General features: G+C 37.6%; 1 protein-coding gene across 1 annotated transcript; it reads right to left on the bottom strand.

Annotated features, from left to right (window-relative positions):
• Positions 1 to 4,799: 4,799 nt before the first annotated feature.
• Positions 4,800 to 13,744, bottom strand: LOC121323511 (gastricsin-like). The gene is made up of 9 exons (XM_041264606.1): positions 13,677 to 13,744; positions 11,586 to 11,715; positions 11,083 to 11,200; positions 9,857 to 9,975; positions 9,066 to 9,259; positions 8,181 to 8,297; positions 7,238 to 7,385; positions 6,032 to 6,134; positions 4,800 to 5,227 (listed from the first exon to the last, which is right to left on the bottom strand). Exons 1-9 carry the CDS (start codon positions 13,733 to 13,735, stop codon positions 5,079 to 5,081), a joined length of 1,137 nt encoding a protein of 378 aa, XP_041120540.1. The 5' UTR covers positions 13,736 to 13,744; the 3' UTR covers positions 4,800 to 5,078.
• Between the last annotated feature and the right edge of the window lie 1,091 nt (positions 13,745 to 14,835).

The following is a 14,835-nucleotide window of genomic DNA, read 5'->3' as shown; positions in this document are numbered from 1 at the left end:
GGTTGATTGGGAAAGGGATTGGAAAGGGGATGGTTATTTCAGTAATGGAACTAATGTGAGTGCTGGGGTTAGTATTTTGTTTTCTGAGGGTTTTAAACCGAGTTCTGTAATTGCCTGTGAAATCATACAAGGACAGCTACTTAGAGTTCAAGCGGTGATTGAAGGCAGAGTCTTTGTATTTGTTAATGTTTATGCACCTACAGATGGTAGGGAGAGAGTAGACTTCCTCCAGAGGCTTGAATGTATGTTGGGCGAATGTAAAACTGATGAGGTGTTAGTTTTAGGTGGGGATTTTAATTGCACAGCTGATAGTAGATTAGACCGGAATCACATTGAGCCACATCCCCAGTCTGCCAGGGCACTGGTTAGAATTGAAAACTCTATGGAACTAGTTGATGTGTGGAGAAACATTAATGCAAAGGATAGGCAATAGACATGGGTTAAAACACATGGCACTGATGTTTCTATGGCTAGATTGGACCGGTTTTACACTGTTAAACATAATTTAAATATTTTTAAATCTTGTTTTATCAGCTCCACAAGCCTGTCAGATCACAATTTAGTTTCTGTAAGTGTGTTGCTCCCCTCTCTGAGAATACAAAGTGCATACTGGCATTTTAATACTGCTTTGATTAATGATGAGCATTTTAGGAAAGTTTTTAATTTTTTGGGGGAGAGATGGAGATGTAAAAAAAGAGACTTCTACTCGTTGCGGCAATAGTGGGATGTAGGGAAGGTGCAGACTCGATCTTTTTGTCAGTAGTATACTAGAAACGTCACAAAGAGCTTAAATAAAACCATGAGAGAGCTGGAGGAGGACATCCTACAGCTCCAGAGAGCTCTGGAGTCCAGCCCAAACGAAAGGCTGATTGAGGGCCTGAAATGTAAAAAAAGGGGGTTGGCGGATCTGCTGGACGTAAAGGTGCAGGGGGCTCTGGTGAGATCGCGGTTCCAGAGCTTAGTGGAGAAGGATGCACCCACTCACTATTTCTGTGGGCTGGAGAAGAAGAGCGCACAGAGCAAAGTGATTCATTGCCTGAGGACAGCGGCTGGGCAGGAGCTCAGGGAGCACGCAGAGATCCGGAAGCTGGCTGTGAGTTTTTATAAGGACCTGCATACAGCAGAGGCGGTGGAGGAAACTGGGGAATCACAACGTTTGTTGCAGGACCTCCCTCAGCTGTCTGAGGAGGAAGCCAAGGGGCTGGAAAGTCCTCTGACACTCTTTGAACTCTCTGATGCCCTGCAGGGGCTGAACAATGGAAAGACACCTGGACTTGATGGCCTCCCAGTGGAGTTTTATAAAAAGTTCTGGTCTCTGCTGGGAGAGGACTTGTTAGATGTTTTCAGGGAGAGTGTGCAGGATAAAGTTCTACCTCAGAGCTGCAGACGAGCGGTCATCACTCTCCTCCCTAAAAAGGGAGATTTGTGTAGTATTAAAAACTGGAGACCTGTGTCGTTGCTCTGTGCCGATTATAAAATCCTTTCTAGAGCCCTCGCAAACCGCTTCAGGACTGTGATAGGGCGAGTGGTGCAAGGAGACCAAACATACTGCGTTCCAGACAGATCCATTTTCGATAATATCTTTCTAATTTGAGATATACTGGCAGCCTCCAAGCTTTTTGGTTTCAATGCAGGTGTAGTATCGTTGGATCAGGAAAAGGTTTTTGACCGGGTAGATCACCTCTATCTGTGGAGGGCACTAAAAGCTTTTGGGTTTGGGACCGGTTTCTTAGAGAAGGTTCAGCTGCTCTATGGTGACGTTTCCAGTCTATTGAAAATCAATGGTGGCTTAAGCGTCCCTTTCCCCGTTCAGAGAGGTATTAGACAGGGGTGTTCCATGTCTGGTATGCTCTATGCTTTAGCAATAGAGCCTCTTATAAATGAGCTGAGGAGGGTATTGACTGGACTGTCCATTCCTCAGTGTCCCGGTAAACCAATGAAGGTAACAGCTTATGCAGATGACATTGCTGTATTTGTTAACAACCAAACTGATGTTGACAGTGTAGGCACCTGTCAAAGACTGTTTGAGAAGCTGTCATCTGCTAAAGTAAACTGGGATAAGAGTAGTGCAGTGCTTCTGGGGGACTGGAGGGGTTGTCGTCCTCCAATTTTACCTGCTGGTTTGCAGTGGAGCAGGGGCAGGCTCCTTTATCTGGGTGTCCATCTCGGGGATGACAGCACAGTGCAGAGGAATTGGGAGGGGATGGTGGAGAAGGTGAAAGGCAGGTTACAGTGGTGGAAATGGCTGCTTCCCCAGATCTCCTATAGAGGTAGGGTACTCATTATTATTAACTTGGTGGCCTCTAGCTTGTGGCACAGGTTCATCTGCTTGGAGCCCCCACAGTCATTAGTAAAACAAGTTCAGTCTGTGATGCTGGAGTTTTTCTGGGATGGGGTGCATTGGATCAGACAGAGTGTGCTGTACCTGCCTCTGGCTGAGGGGGGGCAGGGACTCATAGACCTTTCTAGCAGGACGGAGGCTTTTAGGTTACAGGCCCTGCAGAGGCTGCTGTATTGCACTGAGGACATCCCGTGGAGCCAGTTTGCCTGTGCCTTCCTGCAGCAGGTGGGGAGGCTGGGTCTGGATAGGGGTCTTTTTCTGCTAGAAATGGATAAACTGGAGATGGACCGACTGCCAGACTACTATAAGAGCCTGCTAAGGGCATGGCAGTGGGTGCGTATTGAGCAGAGGGGCAATGAAAACATTAGCTTTGATTGGCTCCTAGAAGAGCCGTTAATATATAACACATTCTTGAAATGTGATATTGTTCAGTCTGCTACTTTTATACATATGTTAGTGAAGGCAGGTGTTGTAAAGCTTCAAGCCCTTTTAGATTTCAACACCTACAGCTGGGTGACTCCTCAGTGGTTAATGTCGGCTCTGGGGATGCTGTCTGTCCGCACTGCTGAGCGTTTCCTCACCCAGGTGCGTGCTGCTCTCCCCGGTGAGGGGCTGGAGCTCTTGAGACAGCTGTTCAGGGATCAGAGAGTTCTACACACTGATTCCCCCTTTCCATCACCGTTATTGTCCCCAGCGATCGGTCAGGCTTCTGATGAGCAGGGTTTACTGACTGTAGAGGATCTGAGAGATCTCCCTCTGTGCACAGTAGAGGGGAAACAGCTGTATAGGGTGTGTGTAAAGGGCCGATACCAGCAACAGCTCAGGGCACTACCAGACACACACTGGAGAGAGAGGCTGGGGGTGGCGGAACAGATAGTGCCAGCTTGGAGAACCCTGTATAAGCCACCACTGCCAAAAAGATCGGGGGATCTGCAGTGGAGGATCTTACATACCATCATTGCTGTTAACTCCTTTGTGAGCATCATAAACCCCGAGGTGAAGGATTCCTGTCCATTTTGCTCACAGAGGGAGACTGTTTATCACTGTTTTGTGTTCTGCACCAGATTGAAACCTTTGTTTGCTGCTCTGACGGAATTGCTTGCTGGGTTGGGTTTTGTGTTCTCTGAGGTGGTTTTTATTTTTGGTTTTACATATTGTAAAAAGAGAAAGTACTCAATCCAGCTGGTGAATTTTATTATTGGACAGGCCAAATTAGCAATTTGAAAGAGCAGGAAAAACAAAATGAATGATGTTTTTAATACTGATCCTTTTGTTATTTTTAGAATGCTTGTATTAACACGGGTTAGATTGGATTTTAATTTTTATAAGGCAATGCATAATTTAGCAATGTTTGAGGAAGTCTGGTGTGTAGACACTGTGTTGTGTGCTGGTGATCTGGAGGAGTATCTGTGATGTGAATTGTTATGTGTCCACAGTATTTTATGTATTGTTTTGTTTACCTTGGGTGGATCTGAATTGATTTCATAATATCTGTTTTTATAAATATTGATTGTGTGTATTCTATTTAATTGTTAAATAAAATTTTTTCAAAAAGTAAAAAAAAAGTATCTATCTATCTATCTATCTATCTATCTATCTATCTATCTATCTATCTATCTATCTATCTATCTAACCATGGTAAATAGTACATCCATGGGAAAAGCATGGGGAAAAAAACCCTAAATTACAGTGTTAAAGTTTTCTTCTGGTTAAAAAAGCTCTGATTGAAAACCACTTCTTTGGTCATTTCACTTGGAGAGTGAAATTGTCCCCACCCTCTGAAAGTTTATTTTCCTTTCCATAACTTGCTACATCATCTGTTGATTGCCATTGTTTGCATCCAGTAACACGCTTTCAACCCGAAGACACTGCTGAGGTATGCCCAAGGAAGTAAAACAGTAACCGACTACCTAATAAATTAGGCTGCCATGTTTTCAGATATCATGTTTTACAATATGTGTTTTTCAATATATAGGTTCTTGACTGGTAAGGCTTGTTGAACTGTGTTCTTTGCTACAGATAGTTAAAATGAATCACTTTAACTGTGTGTGAAATAACAGTCTACGGCTTCTAGATGGAGTGTGATTTGCAGCACATTAGATAGTTGGAAATGTAATTTTCACTTGGTCTGCCATGTAGTTTGTATTTGAAATGCACAATGCTCTACAGAATTTAAATAGATTATAATTAAATATACACCGGAGAAAAATAGTAACATGCATATACAGTGTTACCTTTAGTTGTTACATTTCAAATAATAACAAAAAAAAAACACAATATAGCATAAATGATCATTTTGCATTTAAGTATATTTAGATATTGTGACTGAGAACATTTAAGAAAAAAAAACAAGATCATCAAGAGATGTAAATATTTAGCAAAAATGTAAAAATGATTAGATTTTATTACTTTACCATTTAAAACTATAAAATATTATAGCATTGTAGCAGGTGGGTGATTTAATTCAATAATAGTAAAATGCTGAATATGGCTACATTTGTCTCAAGAGACAACAGGCTTTTATTATTAAGATAAAAGGATGTGGACAGTTGACTTGAATTGACTTGACTTTGGTTTGATACAGAGACAACCCACACTTCAGTCTACTTTTCTAATTATTTCAATTTCTTAATATCCTCTATTCTACGATGTTCAATCATAATAGTAGTTTGTTAATTTATTAAAGTCACAAAGGAACCAGGCTTTCCAGTTACAAAGCAGGGCTAGGCCGAGAGGTTTAAGCCACCTTAGCAAATCCGACTTTGGCTTTCCCTTGGTCGAAGACAGTGTAAAACTGCCTAATGAAGGTATCGCCCAAAGTCCAGAAAGGTTTTCCATCCCGGTATTTTTCATGGGAAGCTTTAATGCCCAACCTGCAGTACCTTTCTCCAGTGTTAACGGGGTACTGCCAAGACAGAACATTAAGAGATTATCATCATCATTAAAACTGTTGCCTTTTACAGTCTTCTAGTGTAGAAGTTTCCTATAGCAATATAACCTTGATTAGGGGGCTTTACCATCTTGTTGTTCACCACTTCAGGAAAGTAAGATACCAGCTTAAAGATGAGGGCGATATTGTACAGCCACTGCATTCCTTCTGTTCCATTATTTTAACATAGGTATTCTGTCTAAATGTTTCATTTCTATTGTGTTTCCTGTGTTATAGTCAACATATCTATCTATCTATCATTTGGTGCATACGTGATTCATTATTACAACATTGTGATTACACATCTGGAGTAACCTTGACAATTTCTGTCGGTTTGTGAAAATGTTTGTAGTATTGTTTAAATAACTTAATTAGTTATTTCTGTGGCTTAGAGAAACATTATTACATCTGGTACTATGCGACTAACATAGTAACATAGTACTTATTTAGCGTACAAAATATATATATATATATATATATATATATATATATATATATATATATATATATATATATTTTTTTTTTTTTTTCTTGCTATAAACAGCAATTAACGGCCATTTGATATTGTCCATTCTAAGGAGAACACATTTGCTACAAAACATTATTCATTATACTAGCCATGCTTCTTACTACACTACAGCAGAATCAATGAACCCAGAATACTCCAAAGGAAACTGAATATGGATACATGTTAGACAGAATTTCAGTTGTCAGTACATTGACAGCATTAGTAGACTGTCACGGATGATACTGTATTTTACTTACCACCAAGGTATAGAAAGAGGGCTCCAAATGTAAATGTGCTCCATTCATAATAAAGGTCAAGGTGGGCAGGTTGTTCAGGTTGTTACAGTCTACAACGTACTGCAAATAACAAGAAACTAGTGAGACATATCGATTAAAACAGGCAAAAGGGAATGGGGGAGGGGTGCATGACATCCTTGGATATTTTTTTAGACGGCATTCTGAAGAAGTGGAAGAATATGATTGACTGATAAGCGTGCTAATCCTCTCTACAAAGGTCTCAAGAGCACGTCTTTCTCCTCCTAACGTACAACGATGACTGAGTAGAGAATTTGGACTGGATGGGTGCCTCCGCGTAAAAGCTATATATTTATTGTTGCATATTACATATAAATAAATAAAAAAATAAATAACCTTATGTAGTTTAAAATCTTCTAACGAGCCACCTCTAGCTATAGCTAGGTAAATTTTTGTAAGGATTACTAACGTAATTTGACACAGTTTCACAGAGGTGGAAGAAATGTCAAAGTTTTTTTTTTGTTTTGGAAGTCTTTATAGGAGCATTCCCTGTTGTTGAAAAAAGGAAGTTAGTGAGTATGCCTGGTAAAAAAAAATATTCTTATCAAAAACAGCATTACACAGTTATACAAAACACATGTATTAGGATGTTAGATATGTCAAAAATGAAAAGTAGATTTATAGTCTGGCAATCTATTGCAGTATAGGGCCACTGTTATAGATATGGAAAAATGAGCTTGTCTCAGTTAGTGGCACCTAAACTACTTTATTATTATTATTATTATTATTATTATTATTATTATTATTATTATTATTATATATGGTGAACAGTATTTTTTGTATGAACTGCTATGTTTTACAGTCTCATCGTATACAGTGTTGGTGGAAAACCAGCACTGTGTTGTGAGACCTGTATAATGAAATTGCACGTGTAAAATACATTTAAAATTACTTCAAAATAAACTTGTCTTACAATTGTAATTCTATTTTCCAATGTTATTCTCAACACTTCAATAGTTAAAAATAAACACGGTTAGTTATACAATTTCAGTCTGTTACGCCAAATAATGTACACCAAGACTGGTAACATTGAGCTAGCACTTGTGATGTACACCTGAGATAGAATTGCTGCCTTATTGTGGACAGTTGGATGCACGTTATTCCTTATATTATCATCATAAAACTTGTAGCTACTTTAAACTCACATCTCCATGTTTGTTGGCCCGAGCTCCAATTTTGTGGTATAGCTCGTCAACAAATTGTGGGGGGCAGGTAAGGAGAGAGGTACCAGTGTCCACGATAGCTGAACATCCGCCACTGCACCAGCCAGTCTCCTGATGGTCGATCTCAAAACTAAAAGGAGAATTGCAAAGTGCTTTTACTTGAGATATTGTGCATCATATACAGTCCACAAATGCAGCCTGACAAATAACAAAAAAATGCAAAAACATCAAATTAAAAAAAAAAAAAAAAAAAAAAACCCCAAAAAAACAAACAGCTAAATAAGTAAGTAAATAAAAAGTTTTAGACAGGGTGTGAGCACAACCCTTGAATTCCCCCACTTTTACTCGTATCGCACTGAGCGCTTACTATAATAATGTGACTTTTTGAAATACTGGGCCCTCTTCACAAAGCATCAACTCTATACAAGTCTAAAACAGTATGGACAGGATGACTTTTATATAAAATATATAACGATCCTGATAATGTTACAAAACAAGTAACAAAACAACCACGACATTTAATCGAATGTGTAAGTTGCTGAAAATGTCATTGGATTAGCTTCTTGTTCACATGTATCTGTGTATGGTGTTTGTAATCATTGTCAGAGGTTCTGGGTTCTCTTGCTAATATCGAATCCTAATTTTTCTCAATGTCTGCCGTTTCATTTGACCCTGCTTTTTACCCTATCAGCTCGTCTACCTAGTGTAAGATAGATTTATAAAGAAAGAGAGATAATATGGGAGACCGAGTTGAGAGAACACATTAACACATGATCTGAATGGAATGAGGAAGACTGTCCAATCACAAATAAGCTCAAAGCACATTCAAAGGCAATGTAAAAATTGACAGCATGCAATGTAAAAAAGCAACCAAAATGACATTTCAAGCTACTTACTCTAAAATTAAAATAGGAAGATGCTTTACCTGTCTATAACAAGCTGCCAGTGGCTTCCAGGTTTGACTGGAACCCAGTGGATTTCACCAGTGTAGTGTTTAGGATCTACTCCTCCAAACACTACCTCACTTCCATGTCCTGCAGAACTGAAAAGCATCACATGTTTATGCATTTAAACACATTTTTTTTGGATTCAGAATACAAAAGAGAGGGTTGCCACCTTGTTTCTTTGAGAACAGTTGACAGCATAAACTGTGGATGCAGAGAGTAGGTGATACTTCTAGAGAACGCCCTACCCAATTTTGACTAAAACTGGTTTGGACAGTCTGAGAGTATAAAGAATCTGGATAAAAATGAATGTGTCCGTCTATCTCTACAGATGCCACACATCTTTCATACAGTTACTGTAGGCCATGTAGGCTTTCCTTATAATCCGTGATTTTGTAATTACAGCCATGGCAGAGAAGGTACAACTATGGTCAAAAGTTTTGCATCACTCTATAGAATTAACTCATTTTGCTTCATGAAGTCTAATGAAACCTGCCGAATAATGTTACATTAACATATTGAATTACAGACTGTTTTGTAGTTTTCCATATACTTAAAAAACTGACAAATTGAAAAATGTAACATTTCAAAATCTAACATGAAATACTGTACTACTATTATGGCTTCCGGTACACTTTTGCAATATCAGTTTGTAATTTCTTTGATTACATGATGTTAAATAAAATATCTGAATTATGTTCATATATGTTTTTTTTATAATTATATCTCAATCCTAAAATTCTAGGTGATGCAGAGCTTTATGTAACAACAACTTGTTCACTGAAAACCCTTCCCAGACCTTTGTTAAACAGAAGCCCTTATAAAACAGAAGAATGTCTTGTTTACTTTGAGTAAAAAAGGCCTACTTGGTCAGGTAGAAAGCAAAGATGGGTTCTTCCAGCAGGTTTTCCTTTATCATTGTGTCCACAATAGGGGTCATTCCCCCTGGCTGCTTGAAAGCCATTCCCATGATCCCATCATGCAGTGGTCTTGCAAAGTGGTTTCCAGGTTCTTTGATGCTCAGACCGATCTCTTGGTTTTTGACCTTAAGGCCTTGGAGCTAAGGAGCAGATGTGCAAAATATCCATAATGTAATGATAAACTTCCTTTGAAATGATTTATTATTCCCGGATGTAACTGGCTAACTGGCTGTGTAACTGGTTCTTTAGCACATTGCACAATTATACAAAATCCTTTATTCTCAGTGTTTTACAGGAAATATACATGGTTACATAAACTATAAGGCTGTATTTACTGATTTTCACACACAATTTAGCCCAGTTGTGACTATGAAAATACTGATTTACACCAAGAAAATCAATGGCATAACTTTCAGTAGATACATTTAAAAATAATAGTTTTAGTGCAATATGAGGCTGTTGGTTTAATATACTTCATTTAAGTACTGATACAGCTTAACATCACCAGATCTACATGATTTCCATTTGCAAAGAACCCCCAATATTTAACTGGAAATAAATGATATTTTCACTGATTGTTATACCCAGTTTTTTTTTTCTTTCTAATAAATAATGTTAAACTTCCAAGAAAGTTTAAATAAAATAAAAACAAATGAAAATAAAGTACCTTCATTTCAGTACATATAATAATGTATGTATGAAAAGCCATTGGCTGGCGATACTGTGCTTGTACTTACAGAGACAGTGTCATACCCAATGACGCCAGTGAGGCTCCCAGAGACGTAATGCACTGAAAAGGGCTTCCTATTGCTGTAATAGGTGGAGGATTCCTTAGGGTTGAACAGATGATGCATGGCTGGAAAAAGAAAGTTATTGAACTCTTTTAGTCATAGATATTCATGACTTTAAAGAAGTCATTCCACATATTTAAAAAAAAAGTGAATCCTTTTAACAAGATTTATTTTTAAATTAGATAAGTGAAACAACATTCTCAGATATAATTTATAAGTTGAGTACCTTCTTTTTTAAATATGAAGTTATAATATTATTCATATAAGTCCCACTAAGCTAGTAGAGTTTAAATGGGCGAAGAATCTACACATTCAAGTTGCTGTATGGTGAACATATACATTCTGGAAAACACAGTGTGCACTGTAATTACTGTATACTACAATTACTAAATGTACAGTAGTTGTCATTTCTATAATAATTATTGGCATTATGTATTTGTGCAGTTAAATGAAGCACTGTTGCTTTAAGCCACAATAGATATGTATCACATACGTTTCTCACATACAGTGATTAGAGAACAAGTTTATGTACTTGGAAACATGTGTCACGTAACATATAGAAACATATGAAGCTTCTGTTTATGCTGAAATGAATATCCAAAGCTACTGAACTGCAGCACTCGGTGTGAGTGATCTGAAGATGATTGGTTTTGCAAAGAGGAAGCGAATGTGTATATCCAGCGTAACTGGGATATACTTGCATACCTCAATTATACACATGAAATACATACATGCAATTTGTAAGGGAAGCTTCACAGTCAAACAAGTTACTATAAATATGGCATAGAGTTGACCTTCCTGTCCATGTCTGACTTATATAGCAGTATTATTAGAATACAGGTGTGAGTGCAATAGTTATTTTTCTGGGATATTGGCAGTTGGCAATATATACACACACACAGTATGTATGTATGTATGTATGTGTATGTGTTATATATATATATATATATATATATATATATATATATATATACACACATATATATATATATATATATATATATATATATATATATATATATATATATATATATATATATATATATATATATATATATATATATATAGACACACACACACACACACACACACACACACACACACACACACACCCACACACAATGTTAGAAGGCCTATTAGAAATGTATGAAACCCAGTTTTAAGGTACTCACTGCAGGCCTCGCTCTTGCAGTAGACAGAGTTGATCCATAAGTCAGTGGAGCCGGTGTCAAAATGGACATAGAAGCTCTGAGGTGGGGTTCCAATGCTGATTTGTCCAAAATAGGCCATCTGGAACAAAACAATATTACATATTATAGAAAAGTGGAACACGTACACTTAAATGGTAACACAGTTTGACTATCAGATGGAAGTCACATCTGATAGAAATAAATAATAATCTCCAAACATGTGGTGTATAGCAATTGGTATAATGCTATTGCTACATGCTAAAATAGCAGAGAAAGACACATAAATAGTAGGTTGGCTATAATAATATTGTTGATTAATTTATTTCTATATGGGGTTTTAAATGATAACAGTTCAAGGCTTTTCTGTGGCTTTAACTTCACTTACACATGCAAGCTATACAGGAACTTAAAAGCTGTAGTGTTTAAATTGATAATCAAAGAAATAAAACCAAACAAATACAATTTCAAAAGCGTATCGGACATACGTCCTTGTAGTTCAGGAGCGGTTCGTTGTAAGAGCCATCAGAATTCAGCTGCAGATTCGTGAGGAAGTTCTTCAGCTGTCCACCCTCAATGAGCTGCTCATAGGGGGTCTTAAACTTTATGAGAGGAACCCTGCAATTTAGATGAAAACAACTGGTCAGTTCAGGAGCAGGAAAACAAGAACCGCTAGCCAACTAACAGCTCTGACAGCCCCTCAGGTGTAGTCATACATTTCATCTTAGAGACTGGAACTTTGGATCCAACTTCTTTAAAGAAAATGGATGTCAAAAGAGTGCATTGCTTTATTGAATTCAACACATGCATTATAGAAGCAGCTGTGATGAAACGTGGTCTGGACATCAGGGTTACTGACAATATAGGAATCTGAATATGTCGGTCCATCTATCTGTTTGTCAAACTTACATTTTAACAGACAGTCGATAGAGGGAAAGGTGGTCTACTTTTATTGTGAATTTTTACAGCTGCGCTGGCGGTTGATTGCCATTCTTGTTGTAATTGGTGCAGACTTTGTAACCTAGCGAGACACTGTGCAAGCAACATGCTAACTGTCTTCACCTACTATGCTGTCTTTGAAGTGTTACACAACCCCCTGCAGTGTTTTCAAGAAACACATTACTTTACCATGACTGTATCCTGTGACACTGTGCAATATACTTTTCAGCATAAATGTAATCCCAGTTATTTTTTTATTGTTATTTACACATCATTGGTAAGTCAATTATGTAATTACTTTCTTCCATCTTTTACTCTGGAATGATGCCAGGAGAAAGAATGTGTTCTTCTTAACATCGCCGTGTAAACTGATAATGTTCCCTCCCAACAAACTTTTCAGAGTAAATATTGAGAAATGTATTCCCCAGATGATGTGTGACTCACAGTATGTTAAAAAATATAACGCTGAAATATGGACAATGCAGGACGCAGCAACAAAGCATTTCTTGTAAACACTGCAGGCGCTCTGTAATACTTTTTACACCATGTGTGCCACTTAACAGTATCTAAGTCTTGCTCAGAATCTGGATAAGCAAGCAGTCCTGGAGTGGGTGTGGGTTTGGAATGGAAACTGTAGACTGTATAGAGGAATGGAAGCTTGTCCTCTGTAAAGGGTGTGTGGCCACTGACTGACTCCACTTATTTTAGAGATCTAGTTTTGTGTCATTATGTAGATGAGATTTAGAACTGTAGGGTGTCTTTTTAAAGCATATATGTTTCATAAAGTTTTTAAATATGGATGGACAATACAGGGTTCAAACATAAAACTTGCTTTGCAGATTTATTATTACAAAGTTTTATATGGGTCCATGTGAAATGTATTTGCTTTTTTGTATCAATGTAATGTATCCATGACTATAAATAATACACTATTTTGTTTCTTTTATTATTTCTGAAATGTAATTGAATTTATTTTTCTTATGGGTGCAGGTTTCTTTCTTTTTGATGAAAAACCAGTCACCAGGAATCATCTTTCCCCCAAAACTTCTCCAATGGTATAAAACTTGCAGAAAACAATTTACTTGCAGGTAGAAGGAAGTTAGATTATAGATGCATCTCTATTGAACATCGGTACTTATGACCTAAAGCACTATGCTAATCCTCCAGAACTGGCATAACCATAGTATGAATCCTATGCTAGGTTAATGCTCAGGGGCCGGTTTTTCAAAACTTTGGTAATCGGATTTCCACATTTTATCAGGATTATATTGTGCAGTTGGGTTTTTCAAAACACTGAAATGCGATTGGGATTACTGTGATCCAGATTTCACTTTGGTAATCCGATCGCACTTTTAATCACGATTAAAAGTTGCAATTGGGTTCTTTCTGAATTTAAAGTGGAGATCAAGATTACTTTGATCCAAAGTACCAGGATTATTGTAATCCTACTGCAGAGGTAGATTTAGCATTTAAATGATCATAGAACATCAATAGTTTGTTTGAATTGTCATAGCAAACACACGCTATATGTACAAAAAGAGTGTTAGAATATAATATTTTTTCTTGAAAAGTTATCCCACAACTGTTTGCAATCAGTCCATTTGTTATTTATTGTATTTTCAATTAAGCAATTTACTCACCGAACGAGTCCATCTGCGATAGCCAGGAAAGCCAGGAGAGGAATCAAAACCTTCATCATGTTTCCAGTTTTGTCTTTCTACTGCATCATATGTACTTATGGATTTATATTTATACCCTACCAAAATGGGGTCACATCCCTGCTATCATAACCTTCACATAACTTCTCAGTTTTTTTCATGCAGTTGATTGTGTTAATCTTTTTCCTGTGTTGATTTCTTACAGTGTTATTAAAAAAACAGTTTTAAGATTGGGCCTTACAAAAATGTTTACCATTGATAAAACACTTTTGACCAAACAAAAAGAGCGGTGCACGGGTACAATAAAGTTTTGACTAAAAAGAAAATATGTATGTGAATTAAACACAAATTATATTCACCCCTGTCACCACACTGATGCAACGCACTTACCGTTCTGAAGGATTGAAGATCATTCTGAAGGATGAAACAATTATCTGTGTTATCCGTGGAGGGCATTTTCAAATCTAAGCTCAAACTTCCCATTACCAGCGAGGTTGACAAGCCAAGTTTCTTTTTTTTTTTTAAAATGTCGTCATTTCCAATGATTTTTATCCCAGTTTTCTCCCCATTTTGGAATCGTCAATTGTGTTATTATTGATCCTGGTTCACCACTGCTGGTAAACGGAGGCTGAAACATGAGTCCTCCGAAACGTGTTCCTGCCAAGCCGTCATTTTTCACACTGCGGATCCACAGCGAAGCCATCAGACCTATAGTGCCAGAGGACAACACAGATCTGAATGGCTCCACCGCAGCCACAAGGGTCACTGGTGCACAGTGAACTGGATTGCCCTGCCAACCTAAGACGTCCCTACTTGGGCAGCGCTTGGCCAATTGTGCATTGCGTCAGTGCGGTTACAGGGGCGAATATCATTTTTGTTTAATTCACATACATATTTTCTTTTTAGTCAAAACTTTATTGTACCCGTGCACTGCTCTTTTTGTTTGGTCTGAAAGTGTTTTATCAATGGTAAACATTTTTGTAAGGCCCAATCTTAAAACTGTTTTTTTAATAACACTGTAAGAAATTAACACAGGACAAAGATTAACACAATCAACTGCATGGAAAAAACTGATAAGTTATGTGAAGGTTATGATAGCAGGGATGTGACCCCATTTTGGTAGGGCATAAATATCGATCCA

Source organism: Polyodon spathula, chromosome 11, assembly GCF_017654505.1.
Source record: "Polyodon spathula isolate WHYD16114869_AA chromosome 11, ASM1765450v1, whole genome shotgun sequence".
In the NCBI taxonomy this organism is placed as follows: Eukaryota; Metazoa; Chordata; class Actinopteri; order Acipenseriformes; family Polyodontidae; genus Polyodon; species Polyodon spathula.
This window is presented reverse-complemented; position numbering and strand designations above follow the sequence as displayed.